Here is a 23,008-nt window from a genome sequence, read left to right as displayed (position 1 = left end):
AGAATTGAATCGGATCACCTTCCAATTACCTTTTCATTCATAGTGGGTAATTCTTCTGTACCGTCTGATATGCCGGACCCATGGCAACAGACAGCATGTAGCTCGTTACATAGATATGTGTGGAAACCAAATCTACTCAACTCTTTTGTTAACAGGTGGAAGCATACAAAGGTGAATGAAATGAAACATGCTTTTCAAAGAGCGCTAGACTTGGTACAAATTGACAAAGCATTGTCTGCTTTGACAGATATCTTTGCTTATGTAGGGAAAGCTATGCAACGCCCTTTTATGAACAACAAAAGTAAGGCACATTGTAAGTCTACGTGGTTTGACGATGAGTGTATCAGGTTTAAAAATAGAGTTCAATACAAACTCAGATTATTCAGATTAAGTCGCTCTGAAGAAGCTTTAACTGATTACAAAAATACGAAGCATGAATATAAAAACTTCATTGAGGAAAAGAAAAGAAAATTCAAAAACCAGCAACAAAAAGAAATTTTGGACTGTTTGAAAAATCGCGACAGTAAAGGTTTCTGGTCAAGATTGAAGGGAAGTCAAACATCAATTTCTAGTGAGATTTCATCAGACAATTGGTTTCAATACTTTGAAAATCTATTTCGAGTTGATATACCAGGTGGGGAGCCCACGTTGCAAAACCAAGTTGAGGGTGAACTAAATCACCATCCAGATTGGACTGCATTTTTTGATGCCGAGATAACACCCGAGGAAATTAAATCGAGTATTGATGCTCTTAAAATGCCAAGGCTCCCGGTATTGATGGTTTTCCACCCGAATTTTTCAAAAACAGTCCAATTAATGAGTTGAGTGATATTTTGGTGAAGTTTTGCAACCTGATCTTGACCACTGGATCATTTCCACTCCAATGGGCATCCAGTCTTATTATTCCTATTTTTAAAAGGGAATAAAACTGATCCAGCAAATTACCGTGGTATTTCTTTACTTCCTATAATGAGTAAAGTTTTCTAAAGTTTTGCTCGAAAGGTTAAACTTTTGGGCTGAGGCTGAAAATGTTTTCCATCAAGAACAGGCCGGCTTCCGTAAAGGTTTCAGAACCACAGATAATGTTTTTATATTGGATACAGTTATCAATAAATATCTTTCATGGAAGCGTGGAAGGGTCTATATAGGCTTTGTAGATTTTCGTAAAGCTTTTGATTTAATAAATCATGATGCTCTATTATTTAAGCTGAAACGATATGGTATTACTGGTAATGTCCTTAATGTTTTGAGTTCAATGTATATGCAATTAAATGCTTGTGTCAGAACATCTACAAGTATAACAAATGTTTTTTCTTGTAAGGCTGGAGTTCAGCAAGGTTCTTTGCTGTCACCATTTTTATTCAAACTTTTTATAAACGATTTGAGTACACGACTGAACTCTGACGACACTGAAAAAGTGCAGATAAACCAATGTTTTATCAGTCATCTACTATTTGCTGATGACTTAGCTCTTATAAGTGGCACTATCTTTGGTCTACAAAAACAACTTGATGTTCTAGCAGAATATTGTCATGAATGGGGCCTTTCAGTAAATATAGATAAAACTAAAATCATGGTATTTAAACGAGGTGGTGTTCTTAAACGTGCTGAGAAATGGTTTTATAAGGAACAAGAATAGAAGTGGTCAATACCTTCAAGTACCTAGGTAATGTGTTTTCAAGTAATGGGAACTGGCTTAATGCACAGAAATCCACTGCATCGCAGGCTAACAAAGCTTTCTTTGGTCTCATAAAGATTTTGAAAAGCTATAGTCCTCTCCCTGTGGATGTTCTATTCAAGATTTTTGACACAAAAATAGGACCTATACTCCTTTTCGGTAGTGAACTTTGGGGAACATCTGAGTCCCAGATAATTGAAAGAGTACATATTAAGTTTTGTCGTTATGTTCTTGGTGTATCTAAATCATGTAAATCTATCCCACACTGTGCCATTCGTGGTGAACTTGGTAGAAATGCACTGTTGGTAAATTCACTTATTAACTGTATTAAGTATTGGTTTTACATTTTATCACTGGATAATAACAGGTTTTTAAGACAAAGCTATGAGTTTCAATACAAAAAGGCAGAGAATGGTAAAGAATGCTGGGCTATGAAGATCAAAAATATTCTGTACTCTTACGGTTTTGGTGAAATATGGATTGCTCAAGGTGTTGACAATGTAAATTATTTTATTGATGTTTTCAAACAGAGATGTAAAGATATTGATATACAAAATTGGCGAAATGCATTAAGTACATATTCATCACTTACTTTTTATACTCAAATCAAAGAAAATCTAGTGGTGGAAGACTATTTATTGTGGCTGGAGAAACCATTTCATAAAATACTTCTGACCAAAGCCAGATTGGGTGTTCTTGAGTTAGAATATGTTCGTGGAATATGGTTTAAGGTTCCTCGAAATTTACGTATTTGTAAAATCTGCCACACTGGTGAAATTGAAGATTTGTATCATTTTGTATTAAAATGTCCTGCTTATGCTAATGAAAGAAATCGCTTATTGCCAGAGTGTATTCCAAATTTCAATTATTTTATTACTCTATTTCAGTCTAGAAATCAACAAACTATAATTTCATTATCAAAATTTATTTTTAATGCTCATAAAATCAGGCAAACTCTTTTGCCCCTGGTGATGGGTAAATATATTGTACTGTACTTTATTGTATTGTAAGGCCGAAGGCCTATATATACTGAGAAATAAAATCTCTCCATATGGAGAGAACTGAACTGAACTGTACTGGGTACTTTTAAAAAATCCTAACCTAACCTAAAACATAACTTTAACCCTTAGATTGGAGCTCTACTAGAAGTAAAAATATAGATAGTGAACGAATTTAGTATTTCTATATCTATGTGAGAATGATACAATAGAGGCCCTGCATGAAATTATTGATTGGCTCCAAACAAAGGTTTTCAACCGGTGTCCTTCACTGTAGTTATGGCGGAGTGCAGTCCATTCAATCAAATGTTGTCATCAACCTATTTGATCGTAGTGCAGGATTATGTGTGTGAGACGAACTGTCACGGTAGATTGCAATCATGCTTTTGTTGAATGCATTTGAGTAGTCCGCCATATTTACGGGATGATACGTCGCATGCAAGGCCTCTATATGACATGATGAACATAGTCATTGATGCATCAGTTTTAAAATAGACTAGGCGGTTACCCATATTTGGCGGTTCTCGGCTGGGCGCGATTACCAGGCTGATGGTGACATGCCCATATGACAATTTTTACTAATTTGACCTCAGATGACCCCAGGGTGACATTGGATGACCCCAAAATGACCTAAACTTATAACTCTAAATGTTGACTGTACCTACCAAGTTTCATGCCCATATATGAGCTTTTACTAATTTGACCTCAGATGACCCGTGGTGACCTTGGATGACCCCAAAATGACCTTCAAAAAATGCTGCTTTAAATGTTGACTGTACCTACCAAGTTTCATGCCTATACGACACTTTTTAGTAATTTGACCTTAGATGACCCCTGGGAGGGGACCCCGTGGTCGGATGACTTAACGAACATAGACATCTTCTTGCCAGGACAGAACTACACCCACCCACCGAGTTTGAGCCCCGTAGGACCTAGTTTCATGCCCCTATGACAGTTTTTAGTCATTTGACCTCAAATGACCCCTGGGAGGGAGCCCCGGGGTCGGACGACTTAACGAACATAAACAACTTCTTGCCAGGACAGAACTACACCCACCCACCGAGTTTGAGTCCCGTACGACCTAGTTTCATGCCCATATGACAGTTTGTAGTCATTTGACCTCAAATGACCCCTGGGAGGGGGCCCCGGGGTCGGATGACTTAACGAACATAAGCATCTTCTTGCCAGGACAGATCGTCACCCACCCACCGAGTTTGAGTCCCGTACGACCTAGTTTCATGCCCATATGACAGTTTTTAGTCATTTGACCTCAAATGACCCCTTGGAGGGGGCCCCGGGGTCGGATGACTTAACGAACATAAACTTCTTCTTGCCAGGACAGAGCTACACCCACCCACCGAGTTTGAGCCCCGTACGACCTACGACGGCCTCACATTAGCAGTCACAGACAAAACCTAAATCTACAGAATATATCCATTACTCGTCGATACTCGAAAGAGCTCAAAATAAATAACTTAGAAAATTTTCTTGATGTCCTTTAACATGTTTTCATAGTTAACCATCGTTAGCCATGGATATCTATCATGAGAACTGACCGGTGACTAAGTCCGATTTATTGGGACGTTTATCGGCAGTCAACGAGTAATGATTTTTCATGAAAATGCAATGTGACATCAATGGTCTATGCAACGCATGATTGTGTATTAAATTAACTGAAGTTATGTGAATCGTATCATTATATCCACAGACCGCAGTTAGTCCGTGCCGCACATCGTGCATTAGGCCTTTGGTTTATGAATTATCAATTTTCTTCAGTCGAAGCCCATTCCCGGAGCACATTATAGGCCTAGCGGACATTATAATCAAACCGGAGAGCACCATCAGCATAATAGGCCTGCCACTTGTTTATTAGTACACACCTGGGACGGGCTTCAAGCAATCGATCATACCGCTACCCGCGGTATAAAAATGGGTGAAAAGTGCACAGGGGTGTGTAATTGAATGGGAGTGAAATTGCGATGGTGCGAAATGTCCGCACAGACTGCACGGTGTTACCTTGATTTATTTATGTATTTTATATTTTGAAACACTATATGCACTTTATTGATAGTTAATATATTATTTACTGATATAATATGGTACTTCTATTTGATTTGGCATCGTAAATTGCTGGATTTTCGATCCAATAGTATTGATCACTTTTGCTAAGATTATTGTATAATTCAATCACTCTTGTATCAGCATGTCGGTGTATACCGTCGTTTTATCTTTTCAGTTTCTGTTTCCGTATCCGTAATAGTTTTTGTAAGTCATTGTTATTCTGAAGTGGTAGTCTCCCAGGTATGACCAATCTTTTATTCTAGCCTTTTGTTAGTTACTGAAAATTTGAAGCTCGTGAATTTCAGTTTTCGTTTTGGTAAGTTATATTGATTTTTTACATAAAACCTCGAGATGTGCGGTTGGGTGCTAATCTAGACAAAAGAAGAGTCTAAATTTTACGGTCCTAAATTCGCGGGAAATTGTACGGCTTCAATTGACTTGTGTTTAGTGTATATGCACTTACGCCTAGACGTAAGTGCCTCGTAAAATTGTCTTGCATTGAAATATATACTAACCATATTGCCAAGTTATAAGCAAAAGTTTTTCATATTGGCGATGAAACGAGCGTCTAAAATAGTCAAATATCTCCCAATGAGGCGCGTACAATTAAGTGGTGAGTTGGTAATCATGTTTTATATTGAAATGCAATACAAAGGAATTGCATTGGAGCAAAGATAATGTATTCTATTCATTCGTACCAATGGTAAGCTAATCTGATAATTGGTTGGGTCTATATGCAAGGCTCGGGTTTATTTTAAATGTTTATATTTTTGCAGAGCTTATTTTCAGTCATGCTGATAAATTTCGCAAGGGATGGAGAGGGAGAGAGGGAGGGAGGGAGGGAAATACTTGAGACTGAACAAGTGAGAGTGGGAGGGGTGGGGAAGAAAGAGAGGAGAGGGAGAGACTGAAAGACTAGAAAGAGAAGAACTCGAGAGGAGTGAGTAGGGACTGGGGAGGGAGTGGGGAGACTGATCATGGGGGGGGGGGGAGGGGGCAGGAGGAACAAAATAGGGAGATAGACATTGATGGAAGGGCGACACTGTGGCCATGCACAAGTGCTTCGACAGGCTCATAAGCGGACCTTTTATGATTTTAGGGCTTATTTGCAACGTTTTTACAGAAAAAAAGTGGATTTTGTTATTCGGATTGGCATGCATTTTGTGAAATTAATGTAGATCAATTTACCAATGTTAAAGAGAGAGGGCGCTAGGCCATTAAAAACACTGGTGTTAACATAATCTTTTCTCGCGGTTTTATTGACATAAGCAATCACCTGTATTGAAATAAGCTGATTGGTACTACATCTGCTCTATTCAGAGTTAACAATGAAGTCAGATTACAGTAACTTACTGAATCCCGTGCGTTTTCGTATCTGAACAAAAGACTTACGGAAACTGAAAAGATAAAAAGACCCTATAGTGTAGTGGTTTAGTTGCTTGTGTATTGACATACTAGTCCTTTGTTCGCTTCCCACCTGCGGCTATTTTTTCAAAAACGAAAAAAACACCCTATTATGTAAATCAAGATGTGTGATTATTTATTAGCCTATTTTGCGCTCACTTTTAGTTTATACTCTTCTGTGGCTTTTCCGTTTAAAGACAACCCTCCCTCTGGAATCTACCGCCGCGGATGAGTACATTCCACTGCCCTTAATATCATATTATTTATTATGGTACTCATTTTTTGTTATAACAAACTGGTGCACGGATATACTAGCCTATTAACTATACAGAAAGGGGATATATACACATTCACTTAGCAATTTGACATGACTGGCGCATAGAGCCATTCTCCGTCTGCATAGGTCAGGGCGTAAATTTGAATAAAAATACGCTATTTACATACCAATGCGCCTCATGCTAATTAAGGTTGCCGCTTCCAAGAGTTCTTCTATGATTTTACTGCTTTAGAATATCTAAAATAAAATGTCACATTGAGCGTGTTTATAGTGGTGTACGGTATTTATACGGTATCCTTATACGCATATGGGATTAGGATGGAATGTGACTTATCCGTTATCTCGGCTGTTTATAGTGGCAACCAATAGCGCTATTCTGAATCCACACCACTCCACGCCATACATAAATTCTCCCAGTCACATTTCCCCAATATGAAATTTAAAAAAGTAAAATTTAAATTTTGCTTCTTTTAAAATTTGGCAGAGGCGGGGTTCGAACTCACGGCGCCGCTTATAATGCTCTATGAGCCTAGCGCCTTAGACCACTCGACCACTTGTCTTCATGGAATTCATTTGAAACTTATTTGAAGATATAATCGCAACTTCAATATAGGCATACCACGTGACAAGCAAAAGCAGAAAACGTACCATATTTTGGAATTTTATTTGCCTAAATACATTAATGTGTATTAATAGCGCTCAATTGTTGTTAATCCGACCATAAACATGATAAATGCGTGTCTATATGGACAATACATGATATCGATTTTGACACGTGCTCTCAAGGTGTCAGTACATTTCCATGGTCAGTAAAATACTATAGAGGAACCTACCATTTTTCTTGTATACACGTTCGATGTTTTTATCAATTACATAAAAATTCCATTTTAGACCCCAAATGTTTTTTCAGGAAATAAAAGATTAGATTACCATAAAAACGAAACAGTAATCTTTTGCCGGGTCTAATGTAATATTCACATAGGATTTTCAACGTTTTTTCTATCCTTATTCTTGCTCAATTAAAAAAAAAATTTGGCGTATATAAAATTGAAATAAAATTCTCTGCCTCTTAAACGGCATCAGATGCGCCAAAGTTGGGTATCACGAATCGTTATATATGATGTGCAGTTAATATAAATATTTTCTTTTCTACAGAGGATGCTTCAGTTATGACAGGAAAAAATTCTCTTGAAAACCCTCTCACTCGGTTATTTTAAAAAGGTAACCACGCTTCCCTAGAATGTGCAATAAATTAGCATTAAAATTTTTCTTATTCTAACAGCAAGCGTTTCTAGAATGTATTTTGGCGAAATGTGGTGTGTTCTGAATCCGAGGTGGTTGAACTCAGCGTGTTCGAGGTCACCGCAATGCAATGTGGGAGACACGTATATGGTGCCAATTTCAAACAGTTTGCCGTCGAAACGATACCGGCCTATTTTTTAACATTTTTGCCACAGTACCGTACCATATTTTATAGGTGATATGTTATTACAGTGACAAATTTGAGCTCGGAGAGTTATATAACCCTGCTCCACTTCCTTGAATAACGGTATCGTTAATCCCTGTCTGTTTATAGTGGCGTATACGGAATAAATATACTGCAATATCCATCGATGTCGAAGGATATCAGTTCCGTATAATATGTGCGGCAAATATCGCTATTGGTCTGTTTATAGTGGCGACCAATACCGTATAAGATGTACTTATATGCTAAATACCGGATAATCTGGCTCACTATAAACACGCTCTAAGCAGATCATAGGTGCTGGCCTTGTCCTATTGTATTTGTTCGTTTGTGCACGAAGAGCTTCTTTTTATGGGGTACTATTCCATCGGTTTCAGGGCGTAGTTCATTAAACGCAGCCGGCTGCTATCTGAAGGGCTTTTAAATTAATTTACACTTGGAGCGTGGTAATTGCATTGACATAAAACAGGGATTAATTTGTCCCAGGGGTGCGGAAATTTCATGAATCTCAAACCACCGGGATTCTATATAGGTTTGCACAAAGAGCTTTTAAATAGAAATAGAGTCGCAATAGATTATATAATATTTTGTTCGTTTGATGCCGATTAGAAGTTGCGACAGGCTATTCATAAAAGTGGTACCATTGTTTCGAATAAAGGGGTTCCGCCATTAAATTGGTCACTGATCCGGCATCATATTAACGCTCTACACAACAGGCGAGTATCAATGAGCGTGTTTATAGTGAATATACCGTATTTTGAGTATACCGTATACGATAATCCTTGTATATGTACAGATACCTTTGCTGTTTATAGTGAGACACAGTTACCGCACAAATTATATACCAACTAACATTATCGTACATTTGCAATGACCCCGAGGTCACACGGGGAATGTGTAAATATTGTGGCGCGAGCTATAAACAGCCCATTCAACAATATGATCATGGCGGTGAACATGTAGCTTCTGTTTTGATAACTCTTGGGGTGAGAATCGTTCCGAATGTCCTGCGCGCATCCTACGCATCATGAAGAAGCTCCTACTTCCGGTAATACCGCACACAATTTATACCGGTGTGTTTATAGTGGGAATATCTCGCCACAATATCCTTCGGTTGAGAAGGATATCGACGTACCGTACATACATATACTGCCAGTGTTTATAGTGGGCAAGTATCCGGATAATCTCTAACCGGGTAGAAATTGTACCGCAATGTACCGCACATCTGCTCCCACTATAAACACGCTCAATAAGTGACCACACTACAGTCACGTGTAAGGGCAGTCATGTCTGCCACACAGACAACGAACCTTTGTTTTGCTTAGTGGCCGCTACGGTTCGTTGTCTGTGTGGCAGGTCACATGGGAAAAAGTAAACACGGAACACGGGCACACGCCACGGAACAGCCTATGGATACGAGGCCATGACGAGGTTTTAAGGCCTCGTATCCATAAACTGTTCCCTTGTGGCGTGTGCCCTTGTTCAGTGTTTACTTTTCTCATGGACCTACCACACAGACAATGAACCTTTGTTTTGCTTAGTGGCCACTACGGTTCGTTGTCTGTGTGGCAGGTCACATGGGAAAAAAAGTAAACAAGGGCACACGCCACAAGGGAACAGCCTATGGATACGACGAGGCCTTAGTGGTACCATTGTACTCACGTATCCCAAATGTGTGCTTGTGTGGGTCTGAAGTCTATAAGGAGGCTTTAGCTGTCGATGCAATCATCTTTACCACCCACCTGACGTTAGGCGTTTCATTTAAATAAATTGAATGCTCTTGTTGATCGATTACACATTAGAATGTATGAAGGCTGCCATGTCCAGTCCATATATGATCCTGTGCCATATACTGGGGTACCCAAAAAGGTGGCTTTGTTACATTTTGATGTGCAGTTTGGATTTCAAAACACTGTCTCTTGAGTATTCCTTCACTTAGAAGATTCCATTAGGTCTTAAATTGAGGCTAATTTATTCTATATTACTCATGTTTTTATCCTGTTTAAAAATATTTTTCAATTATTTTCTTATGACGTTTGGCGTGAAATGTCCCAAGGGTGGCTGAGGATTAGGGGGAGGGATTCATATTGTAAATTTGATTTAAAACCCCCTTTAAAAATTCGAATCTTGTAAAAAAATGTCTAAATGAACTCCCAGACATCTAAACCAAGTAAATAAATACAGAAGTTCATTTAAAAGACCAATACTTGCTCAGAATGATTGTAAATGTGGAAAAAAGAGGTGGGGTTACATCCTCCCTACTTTGTGATTGTTTTTGCCCGCACTCTCTCATTTTTTAACCGATTTCCATAAAAAAGGTGTCAAAATGCTCAGAAGGATAAACCACTTCAAATGAGACGTGTAGGTAAAATGTTTGAACCATTTCATTTTTTTACTATGTAACACAAAGGTACCCCAGGTTGTGACACAGGACCATATCTATATTACACTATAATGGTAATCGCTATACGTATATACATATAAGTATAAGTATAGGCCTATAAAGGTTGTTTTTAAGAAATTTCCATTTAATTTTATTTTAAGAAGGAGATTGGTATAGAAATAGTGGCGTACCCAAATAGGGGAGGGGGTTGGGGAGGGGCAGATTCACCTCTGTGAGAAGTCTTGGGAGGGAGGAGGGAGGAAGAAGGAGGAGGGATATGGAGAATGAGAGAGGCTGGAGGAAGGAGAAATAAAAATATATAATAAAGACAAGTAGATAAATAGAAATATAAGGAAAATGATGGGAATGAGAGAGGGAGGGTGAGAGGGGACAATGAGAGCGAGGGAGTGATAAAGTGTAGGCCTAGGAAAGAATAAGTACAGATAAGGGAAAAGAAAGGAATGATGAATACATTTAATAATAATTATTAGGCCTATATAATAACTAAACACATAACAGCACTGGGCAGCCATTCGATGATGTCAATGCCTTCATTCGTTACGTAATTAAAACGCCCAGTCAGATGTATTTCACACCTACCAAACACAAGTCACCCAATTTCGCAAACTGGACGTTGAATGTTCACTCTCATGAATATTGATTGGCAACATTTTCCAATATGTCAGCGCTCTAATCGGAAACAATAGAACAATAGACCCTGCAGAGCGTTGGGTTTGCGTTATAAATGACCTCGTGAATATAGAGTGCCATACCCTTGGACCGGACCTTGAAAAAAAAATTGACAATTTTATGCCTATTGTTCAAAAATGAAACACTGAGATCCAGGGGATTTTGCGTCTCGCTCCATCGACTTGGGATAATGGATGACATGAATGAGGTCATGTTAAAGCTTTTGAAGTACGCTGAGCTGAGCAGTAGGCATATTTTTAGCACCATCAGGAACGTCATAAAAACGAACGACATTCCTGATTGCTTAATTTAGAGTAAAATAGTAAACAACGAATGTTTGCTGGACACTGCTGCTGGGGTGATATAAAAAACAGAGATGCTGCGATTCCACCGTGCAATTCTGCAGCGGATATTGCTGTTGCTGCCAATAATCTTGGTCAGTGTTCAAGTCGTCAGAACAGAAGCACCTCTCTTTAAAGCAGAAGCAGAAGCTAAAATACCCGGACAATATATTGTAGTACTAAAGGTAAGCAGTCAACAGAGTTCAAATGCCCGACCTTCCACACCCCCCCCGCAGTCAAATAGTGCGTCCCTTATCTTTAAAGATCCATTCAGTGATCCCAGCGAAAGTGTAAAAAAATTAAAATTGTTTATACATGTTATAAATTGCTTAAATATGAAGGATAAGTCATTCAAATTGTCATTTGGTATTTTTGAAATGAAAAATTTAGCCAAAAACAGCAGTAGGGCCTATATACCGTACATATACCGTATACTTATGTGATCGCAACCTTAGGCTGCGATCACATAAAAGTATACTGTATACGGTATACGGTGTACGCGTTCATTGACCTATAAATGTGATCGCAGCTTATTGAACTATTAAGCATATGCAAAAGAATTACCTTTTAATCTACTCCGCTTCATCCGTTTTATATTCCGAAAGGATTAAATTTGGTAATAAAGAATACCAGAAGGCCATTTTTCTTGAATAAATTTACATTTCAATAAATAAACGAAAAAGATTTTATTATAGTGACAACCTGAAAAAAGTGAATTTTGTTTTGACATACTCTTTGATCATGCTGATTAAAATGCAGTTAAATGACCTAAACAATATAACACGAACCATCATTCAGCAACCCAATTGAATATGTTTATATACGTTCCATGCCTATATATTCCAATCATTCAGTTTCTTTATTTATATACTAATAAGTAATATAATATTATATATTATAAGGCAATATGGCAAGGGACATTATGGCTAGTCCTGTCAGCAAGACTTCAGTCTTTGACATAAACATAATGACATCTGCGGACCTGAAGTCTTGCAGCGGTACATAGGGATGCACTGTACGTTTAAGAAATCCAAATTTCAAGCATCAAGAAATATACCTTATATTTGTCAGTTTTACCTCAGAGATGCTGTAGACCCTCTCTTCACAGTGTAGAAACATTACAAGTAGAATGCTGCTCAATATGATAAATCCAAATCATGAAAATTAAGACATTTTGCAGAGCAATATTTTGACCACTTTTGCACTAAGTAAATTACTCCCATGAAGATTGCAAGTTTTGCCAACTCAGGGAATTTTGAACCCACCCAAAAGATGAGATCAATTACCTCAACTTTGTGAGTATAGACTAATACAGTGGGATTAAAATCATCCACCACGCTCGTTGAATATGTTTATATACGTATTATGCCTATTCCAAACATTTCTTTATATAATATAATATTATATATTATAAGGCAACAACATTATTGACAAAGTTGAAGCCCCATTGAAATACATGTAGCTAATTTATATTTACAGATTCAAGTAAAATGTCTTATTCTGTCTTTCATACACGGCTTCCGGCTGTAATACTAGCAGGTTATGTTAGCACACATATCGTCAGCCTGCTACGCTAATTGCCTAAGTCATTTTTACATGTTTCTCATTTGCAATTTTGATTTTCTGAGTAATAAACCCATAATTGATCAAATTTCCAGCCGCATTCTTCATTAACTTGTGGAATAAATCACGTTTTTGGCCCTTGACCGGAAGTGGGTGACCTTTGACCGAAATTGTGTCATTTGTGGCACCACCTAATGATCCTAGTGACCATCTATGGTCAACATGGCTGAAAGCATATGGCTACGATGGCCGATTTAAGGTATTTGGTTACATACCGGAAATGACCCTTTAATGACGTTTGACCCCAATTCTGTGTATAACGTTTAGACACTGGTTATAGACGATGCATATGTTCAGGTGACGTCACGCTGGTATGTAATATGGGGAAGGAGAAGCATTTTCACGCGGCACATGTATGTGGCACCCCAATGGTCCTAGTGACTAAATTTGGTCAAAACTGACAAACGCATATGGTAACGATGGCTCATTATACGATTGATAGAAGAAAGAACCTGACAGAAAGAGGACCTTAGCCAAACGATATTTGGCAAAGGTAAAAAATCTAGCCAAAGGCTTTCAAAACTAACCATGTTTAATGAGCAACTGGGTCTGCATTCAATAAATTTGTCTGGTACAAAATTATTAAAATAAGATAATAATGAGCACAGACCTTCGATTTGAAGGATGCAACTTTACATGTTTAGCCAGTGACTGTAGATCATTGATTTTATGCTAATGCTGTTACGTTATCAAGTCAACTCTCATAATAATATTATACTGACCGACGCTCGTATGTTTTCCTAAAATATGTACCTAATCTACCTTTACATGCAAAATCAACATAATATTTCTGTTGTCTATACACTCCAAATTTAGTATTTCTGTTTGTCATGATCTGACTATTTGATCATTTTTTTGTGCAATATTTTTACAAGTTTCCATTTTGTTCATAAATTACTAAGAGAAACAACAGAAAACTGACATGAAGTAATATGTGCTGGGTTGCCGTGGCTTGCGTCTGACGTCAGTGTAAAGCGGCTGCGTGATTGGTTGCTTACGGCATTACAATATAGCAGTAGGTCATGTAATTACCGGTCATTTGCTATCTTTATTTCCGCTTTCTCTCAGGATGACATGGACATGGACAATTACGCTAAAGCTTTCGATGATATGATTCACTGGAATACACCTGAAGGAACGATGCAACGTGAATATCGGCAAATCATTAAAGGATTTGCGTCCCGTTTATCCCTGGATTCGGTTAAAAAGGTAAATATACTGCACACAAAAAGTATCCGAACACTTAAAAAACAGAAGCAACATCTCAAAGACATTAAACCTAAATATTATAACCAAATAAAGTAGTCAATAAATGAAAAAATTTGATACCTTACTCAGCACGGATTTTATTTTCCCAACTTATACCAATTGAAATGAAAAAAGAGAGCATTCAAAAGTGACAATTTAAAACGTTTTTGTGTTTGCTGGGAAGTCGCAACGTGCCAAATGAGGTATCAAAATACGCAGAATATGATAAAATGATCTATTGATTATGTGATTTGCTGATTTAGGTTTAGTGTATCTGAGATATTGCTTAATTTTTTGCCTTTATAGTCTATACTCCTGTATACAATATAATATAATCCGGTGGTTGTCTGTACTTTTCTTTTCTGAATCAGTCAACAGAAGTGGACTGAATTGTGTTCGTGGGTTAAAGCCATAATGTGTGATTTGCTCCACAGCATTTTTTTTTTTTTTTTCTACTTTTTGCGCCATTAAATGGCCATTGGTTTACATAAATGTCATTCGAAAGACAAAGCCTGAAGTGCTTTAATTACAGTAAAAATTTAAAATTTATAATAAAACCGGACATCTCTGGTTTTATTCTGAGCTCACTGCAGATCGAATGCTGGATAAACACATCGCGTGTGTGTTTATCATTGAATCGTTGACGTACCGTATAAACTGTAACTTGGAACAATCTTAACTTGGAATGAACATATCAATTATATTTCTTCTGTTATTTCTAAACGTATTGGTGTCATTCGCAGAATTAAGTTCTATCTTCCTCCAGCCACATTAAATTTACTTGCCAATGCATTGGTCTTCCCACACTTTGATTATTGCAGTCCTGTTTGGTCAAACTGCATTTCTGAACATTGTAATTCTCTCCAAATTCTTCAAAACAAACTTGCTCGTGTTCTTTTGTCTGCCGACATTAGAACACCAATTTCTGATATGATGAACACCCTTTCCTGGGACAGATTAAATGAAAGATGGGATAAACAGCTTCTTGTAACTGTTTTAAATGTCTTCATCATGATGCTCCTTCTTACCTCTCATGGCAATTTATTTTTACTTCTTCAACTCATTCAAAATGTACCAGAAGTCAATCTTGTAATACACTTGTCTTGCCATCTTGGAATAATAATTCAGGGAAACGAACTTTTTCTTACAGAGGTGCCTCAGTGTGGAACAAACTTTCTTCTCATGTTCGCATTAATCTTACATCAATGAATGTGAACATGTTAAAATCAAAGATAAGCATATAATTCACACCTTTCCACCTCTGTTAGTACTAAATTTCACTTCCTGTTTGTTAAAATTCATGTTTTATAAAATACATTTTATCATCTTGATTTGTAAATATTACCTACATGTACATAATGTACTCATTTTTCAATTTTGCTTTTCAATTCTTTTGTATTTAAATGTAATTTATCTCTTGATATGTAAATTGTTAAAATCTTATATTATGTAATTATTATCAGGGTCTCATGGGAGACCAGTTTTTGTAAACTGAATGAAATACCCTGAATAAAGATTGTTATCTATCTATCTATAAACTGTATGCATATCGCTATTCGTCTTACGTCTTGTTTGGATCTAATCCCATAATCATGAAAATCATACGTTCGGCGAGATTATACACGCATTGTAGGCGCTGTCCGTCTTAAAGGGCATATCTATTGCAAAAACAAGTTTAACTCCATTCGAAGAGAATAACTATTACATTACAAGTTGACACTCGTTGCAATTTTTTATGCGTATTTCTCTCCGTTCGAAGCGAAATTGATTTTCAAGGCAGCGGGCTGATGACGTAAGTAAATGAAGCGGACATTATAGGGGAGAGTGGGGTAATCCCGAAAATCTTTTCATTTAAGCCTATTACTACATATTAAAACAACGTAAGATAGAATAAACCATACCAATATCAAGAGTGGGATTACCCACCCTTCCCCTATGATCACGATAACATATGAGCTTTTTTATGATCATTCATTCATAGATCATCTAGATGATCTATGATTTATGTATAAATGAGCAAGCTTCAAATGTCATCAAAGGTTAGCTACCGTCTCATTGAAATTGTTTATTTGCATAATAAATACAATATTGATCACTGAGACTAGTATACCTGAATATAATAGTCTCAGATTGATCACGCTCAAATTCTAAGCTCAAAATAGTTTTTTATTTTTTAGTCCAAATATTTCACATGTTGTTGATATACATATGAATTGTAATATCACAATATTTACTAATACATAAAAAAGAAGCGGCTGATTTTATCCATATGTTTAAAAACCATTAAATTTGTAATACTTGATTCGGAGAACAACAACAGTATACGTTCTGTACATTTAGATCGTTTACAGTCCCTTCTCTCAAAGCAGGCACATCTCATTTCATGACGTCCACTTTTTTCTAGGTCAAATCTGTCTCTTTGGAAGGGACTCGTCGCTTAAGTTGGTTTTTGCGGAATATCAATTTTAAACGTCTTATTTGATCAAAAAAGGAGTCATTTTCATTGTCCTCATAATATTAGCTTGCCAATGATATGGTGTTGTCCGAGCAATATATATGCCCTTTAACGCATATTACATACCAGCGTGACGTCACCTGAACACATGCATCGTCTATAACCAGTGTCTAAACGTTATACATATATATAATATAATATTATATAAAGAAATGTTTACGTTTTGTTTGTACATCCCATCAGCTGCGTGAAGCTCCCAATAATCATGATAATTATACGATCGGCGAGATGGTACACGAATTGTAGACGCTGGAATGAAATAGCAATTTTCTTCGTTTTACCCCATTTGTCGGCTCGAAATTAAAAGGGACAATGTGATCAGTAGCTATCAGTGAAAATTAACATTTAAATAGGAATCTATTTTTATGCAAATCACACATTATTGCTTTAAGTAAAGACGTGATAGAAGTAAGAGGATAAATCAGTGGATGGAACTCAGAAATGGACGAACCCAGGACCTCTATTATGCTAGGCACGTATTGTCAATTCTGAGGTTGAAGGGACATAATGGTTGGAAGTATGTGTATTGATCATGTATCCGGAAATGAGTTATCTTTAATATGATATCTGTACTGATAAGGTCTTACCTTAATGTTTTGGCAATGTGGTTATTACCTTCCTTCACATTCTAACGGGTTTTTAAACATGTGTGACAGGCGTCACGATATTAACCTCCACTAGAACCCATCCCTTCTCACTTCCTGCTCGTTTCTAAACTCCGTTCATCGTTTTTTCTCATTTATCCTCTTTTTCCTTTACTTACTTTTTCTTCTGTTTTTTTTTATTACAAATTAGGATTGGATAAAATGAGATTAGACCAAGTGTCTATTGGACCGAATATTATAATGGCCCTCCTAATCTCACTTTGTCCAATATCACTTTTCATATTAAAGGGCCTCTCTTGATCCACAGCCTCATCTCATTTCGCAAAAAAAAATTAAATAAATAAAAAAAATCACCGGAAACCCCCAGCTAAGTAATGTTTGTATGCAACAAATGTCTTGCAGATTGCTTCGCTTGGCACAAATATCGTCAAATTTGTATTAATGTTCAACTAACAGAACAAAATTACAACCCAGTGGCCTATAGAGCAATGTTATACACATAATCATGTATAACTCGCAAACGCAAATCAGAATCAACTGAAATTTTGTGAAAAGCTTTTTTTCACTGATATCTCCTGAAACATGCCATAAAAGGATGATGATAGGATCACAAAATACTCCTTTAACATCATAATCGTTCTTAATCCATTCTTACAGCTTCGTCAATCTAAAATGGTAAAGTATATTGAAGAGGATTCTATGGTGTATCCGACAAATGTTGCATCGTGGGGACTTGATCGTGTGGACCAGAGAGATTTGCCTTTAGATAACACTACAACTTATTTAGGTATTGTCACGTCTGATAGAAGACAATAGAGCTATTCAATAAAACCGGTCGGTCAATGTATCAACTTAGCACAGGTTTATTTGATTCCAAAGCAACAATTTCTCACAACCAGAATTGTATTAGTGTCCCAATAAAATTGTTTTGCTTGTTGCTGCCGACCAAACGGTCTTCATGTGATCAGTGATCAATGTAAAGACTGCACAAAGAGTAACGCAGCTGTTATAAAAACGACAATAGCGTCAGAACTGATAATTGTGTTCACAATATTTCAGCATAGAAAGAAGGATGATTTATTTGCGTGTATGTTGATACCCCATTTGTGCAATTTCGTTCAATATTAACAATATAGCAGTGTTTTTAAAGAAAAATGCCCGAATTTAAAAAGTGCAGCTATTTGTATTGATTTGAAGTCAGCGCGAAGATAATGGAGGGTTTTACGTGCCACAATGCTTGCGTAATAACCATTGATCGCTGTAAACGGCAACTTTTAAATTCGGGTATTTTTCTTTTAAAGCACTACTGTGTTGTTAATATTGAACGACATTTGATAAATGGGGTATCAAAATGCGCGTAAGTAAATCATCCTTCTTTCTATGTAGAAATATTGTGGAAACAATTATTAGTTCTGAAGCTATAGGCGTGTTTATAATAGCTGCGTTACTTTTTGTGCAGACTTCAACAGTCCATCGTCCAATCCACTTCATCTGACTATACCATTTGGACTGGATGAAAATCATGGCTTACACATTAGTTTGGAACCGGTTTTGGAGGAGTTTTGTGCAGTGTCTTGATGCTGTAGATCCTTCCATGTTAGCCCTATGGGTCTTTATTTTTGGGACTTCCTTTTGATTTTTATGTAATTTTATTTCAGCCAAATTTATATTAAATTATAAAATTAAAAAAACAAACAGTTTCTTTACACCCTAATGTCGAAGCAAGCGCTTATGCTCAACCCGACACCAACCATTTGATCAATGTAACCATTACTATTTATTTTGATTTTTCTTGTTTTTAAAAGGTGATGGTACAGACACTCATATATATGTGATCGACACTGGCATACGCTACAGCCATGATGAGTTTATTGGTCGAACTGGAGATGGCTTTAATCTGGTTAACGACGGGTTTGACTATGATACGGTACGTTTGATATTCAAATCATAGTATAGTATAGTTCAATAATATTAAAAAGCGCTGCCATCCAATGAAATATTGATGTCGGTTTTCATGTTGCTTTTATACAGAATGAACTATTCCAGTTGAAATCCATACACCCCCTGTGGAAGACATGACCCATAATCTCCCACACAGGGGGTGTATAAGTCAAATGTGCTATTCCAGATAATAAAAGCCCCCTATAGAGGGCAAAAATGTGTGAAAAAAGTCTGGAATTCCGAATTCGATTTGGACGAAAAATTTGGAAATGTAGACCCAATCTTCTAAAAAAGAAGAAGAAGAAAAAAAAACCAAAAAAAAAAACCCAACACGTCATTCATCCATCCATATGGTAGCAATCAAAATTAATTCATTAATATTATGTCATTAATATTGTGTGTGGCATAGGCAGCTATGGCGAATAATGAAAGAAATGGGGTTCTCCGAGCATGTGACCGATCTGATTCGCTCATTATATCACAACCAAGAAGCCACCGTTAGAACAGAGAGTGGAGACAGTGAGTGGTTCACTATTGGCCAAGGCGTTCGTCAAGGATGCATTCTGTCACCGTACCTTTTCAACATATATGCAGAGTACATCATGAGGAGAGCATTTGTTGGTGTTACAGGTCAGGTGTCAGTCAGAGGACGAAAGATAAACAACTTCAGATACGGTGACGACACCACCCTTATTGCAAAGTCATCAGATGAGCTTCAGGACCTCATAGACAGAGTAAAAGCAAGCAGCGAGGAATTTGGGCTGCATCTTAATGTCAAGAAAACAAAGACAACGATCTGTGGAGGAGATACAAATCAACAAGTGAATGTAAATGGAGAAGTTGTGGAACAAGTTGACAATTTCAACTTTCAGGGATCACTTATAGACAATGCAGGGGGCAGTTCACAGGAAATAAGAAGACGCCTAGCCATGGCAAGATCATCCGCAATTGCTTTGACAGATATATGGAAAGACAGAGGCATTTCTAAAGCTACCAAGATTCATATTATGGATGCTCTGGTTTTCCCGATTGCCTTGCATGGCTGTGAAACTTGTGCGGTTGGAATGACAGATAAGAAAAAGATCTTGGCATTGGAAATGTGGTGCTGGCGGAAGATGCTGAGAATATCGTGGAAAGAACATCAGACCAATGAATTTGTAACTGAGAAACTAAATTGGAGAGCATACTTCCATGTGCCAAGAAATAGATCGTCCTAAACTGGCGTATATTGGCCACATTTCTAGAAGAGATGGTGACAACATTGAGAAGATAATTATGCAAGGTCACGTAGAAGGCAGTCGTAGAAGAGGTAGACAGAAGCTTAGATGGACTGATGGAATTAAACAATTAACAGGCCTTTCTCTCGCGTAGCCCACCGTCTGGCTCAAGACAGAAGCTGCTGGAATACCATCATCAACAGGGTCACAGAGGGTCAGTCATGACCCATAGGACCACGACGACGACGACGACGATTGTGTAGAAGCTTGTAGGCATTATATTAATCTTACTGTGATACATGCATTTGTCAACATGAAATACTTGTTCTCTATATGTTATATTATATGAATAGGATTGTCGAGGACATGGCACCCATTGTGCGGGCATAGCGGCTGGTTCAACCTATGGGATTGCTTCTAATGCAACTGTACACAGTGTCAGAGTATTTGGATGTGTTGGCGGTGCATATACGCAAACTATTTTAGCAGGTAGTATATAAATGAAAATAGTATTAAAGGTCGATAGTCGGATAGTACCAAAGATGTTTTACTTTAGTAAAACCTAGATACGCTGATGCCTATACTGATGCACGGCAGTGAACGTAACCGTTCCGGCTGAAATCCAGAAATGACGTCATTTGTTCTGGTGCTGCCACTTCCGGGTAACCCGGGAGAAGAACATGCCTTTTGCAAACAAAATGGCCGACTCGTCCCGGCCCCTTTCCAGCGAAAATACAGCTTATTTAGCCAATGTGAACATGGGGTCATCGGTTATAATATTTTCCTATCATATTGGACTAACACGTCAGCTATATGGTATTTCACGATATAACAGTAATAAAAAGAAAACTGCAAACGTTCGTTCGTCGGATGTTTGACGAAGTGACCAGCTCTAATGACGTCACTATGTAAACAACATAGAGGTATAAATAATTAATTAGGTAATACCAAATATGGAGGTATCCAAAAGTATGCTAATTAGAACAGGTTAGAAGGCACGACGAATCAGAATACGATCCTGGTATCCAATGCTATGCAAATGAGTTGAAGGAGGTTACGTGAACATGTAAACTAATGCGACTGTGGATAGTCCTAAGGGTCATTAGTTCGACAACCCAATAAATAAATCCTGACCCTATCAACCTAAATGTCACCCAACCCTAGGTCTATGCTCTATAAATCTTAACCCTTAACATAACCCTAACCCTATACCCAAAACCTAACCATAACTCTAATCCTAACATCTACCCCGAACCCTGACCTAACCCTATCCCTAACACTAAATTTATCCCCAACCCTAATCATAACATAAAACTTTAACCCTCTTCGGGCTATTGACCCTTCGGAATGATGGGCTGTTCCCGAATATAATTCACCTGGCTCCGACAAACATGTGGAAATGTTTCTGTACAAAAACGATTCTCTTATAAACCATCATGCGCACGGTTTCCACCTCAATACACCTGAGCACACATTTTCGTCCAAGGGCTCTCAAGCTAGCAGTGATTGTCTCCATTACAGTCTTTGATTACACTACACTATTGAGTGCATAGCATCGAAGAGCTGTGAAGCTAACACTTCCCGCTAAAAACACTTTTCGTCACTAGGTCATTGCAATGTTATAGCAAGGCGAATGTTGTAAATCTGTTAAAAACTACCTATCCAAGCACATTTTGTGACCAAAATGTAGGTTTTAAAAGTCAAAACTTCAAGTTTTCCTTACAATATGTTTCAAATTTTATGTCATTAAATGAAAAAGCACACTTATATTGTCCATTATACTAGCGTCACTAAAATGAGCAATGGCCAATCTTGTGCAAAAATTTACTACTTTCAATGAACTATGACTTTGCTAAAGAGCGCTTATAAATTGATATGATACCTAAGGGGGTATACTCATCTTGACAAAAGTAATTGGTCTGCAATACCACCCGCCTACACAAAAGTAATTGGTCTGCGGTACCAATTTTTGAACAGCGAGCCTTAATATTAAAAACTACGGACGAATTTGGGGCCGTAGGCACTCCCATAGTGGTACGCGTCATGCGTCATATGCCTATCAATAGACCCCCCCCCCCCACCACCACCCCACTTTTATGCGGCAAACTCTACAACCAATGACTACCTATTTCATCAACTTACTCCCAATGACCCCCTGTTTTAGAATGTACACCAACTCTGCTTCACTCGCATACCGTAAAAACTCGATAGTTAGCATAGGTGATTACTATCGAGCGCTTTTAAAAACATGCAAACGTGAAGTGCCACATCCACAAAAAGGAAAAGGGTTTTGAGCAAATCATCGATACACATAGTTATATACGAACAAGTAAACCTGCAAATTTGTGTCTCAACCCCATTAACTCAGTTGGTAAAGCGCCGCACTTTGGTACAATTTCATGTTTTCAAAAGCGCTCGATAGTAAGCATATATGCTAACTATCGAGTTTTTACGGTATTGAATGTACACCAACTCTGCTTCACTCGCATACCGTAAAAACTCGATAGTTAGCATAGGTGATTACTATCGAGCGCTTTTAAAAACATGCAAACGTGAAGTGCC

At 37.6% G+C, this 23,008-nt stretch overlaps 1 protein-coding gene across 1 annotated transcript in view; it reads left to right on the top strand.

Moving 5' to 3' along the window:
- Positions 1-11,193: 11,193 nt before the first annotated feature.
- LOC140139966 (extracellular serine proteinase-like) overlaps positions 11,194-23,008 on the top strand; it is a 36,642-nt gene continuing 24,827 nt past the window's right edge. Inside the window, exons 1-5 of the mRNA XM_072161772.1 lie at positions 11,194-11,482; positions 13,989-14,129; positions 17,946-18,075; positions 19,094-19,215; positions 20,800-20,935. Coding sequence (XP_072017873.1) covers positions 11,333-11,482; positions 13,989-14,129; positions 17,946-18,075; positions 19,094-19,215; positions 20,800-20,935 — 679 coding nt within the window. The 5' untranslated portion in view covers positions 11,194-11,332. The remainder of the gene's footprint in view (positions 11,483-13,988; positions 14,130-17,945; positions 18,076-19,093; positions 19,216-20,799; positions 20,936-23,008) is intronic.

This window comes from Amphiura filiformis, chromosome 18 (assembly GCF_039555335.1).
Source record: "Amphiura filiformis chromosome 18, Afil_fr2py, whole genome shotgun sequence".
Taxonomy (NCBI): domain Eukaryota; kingdom Metazoa; phylum Echinodermata; class Ophiuroidea; order Amphilepidida; family Amphiuridae; genus Amphiura; species Amphiura filiformis.
Note: the sequence above shows the minus strand (reverse complement) of the source record. Positions and strands in the feature narration are given on the sequence as shown.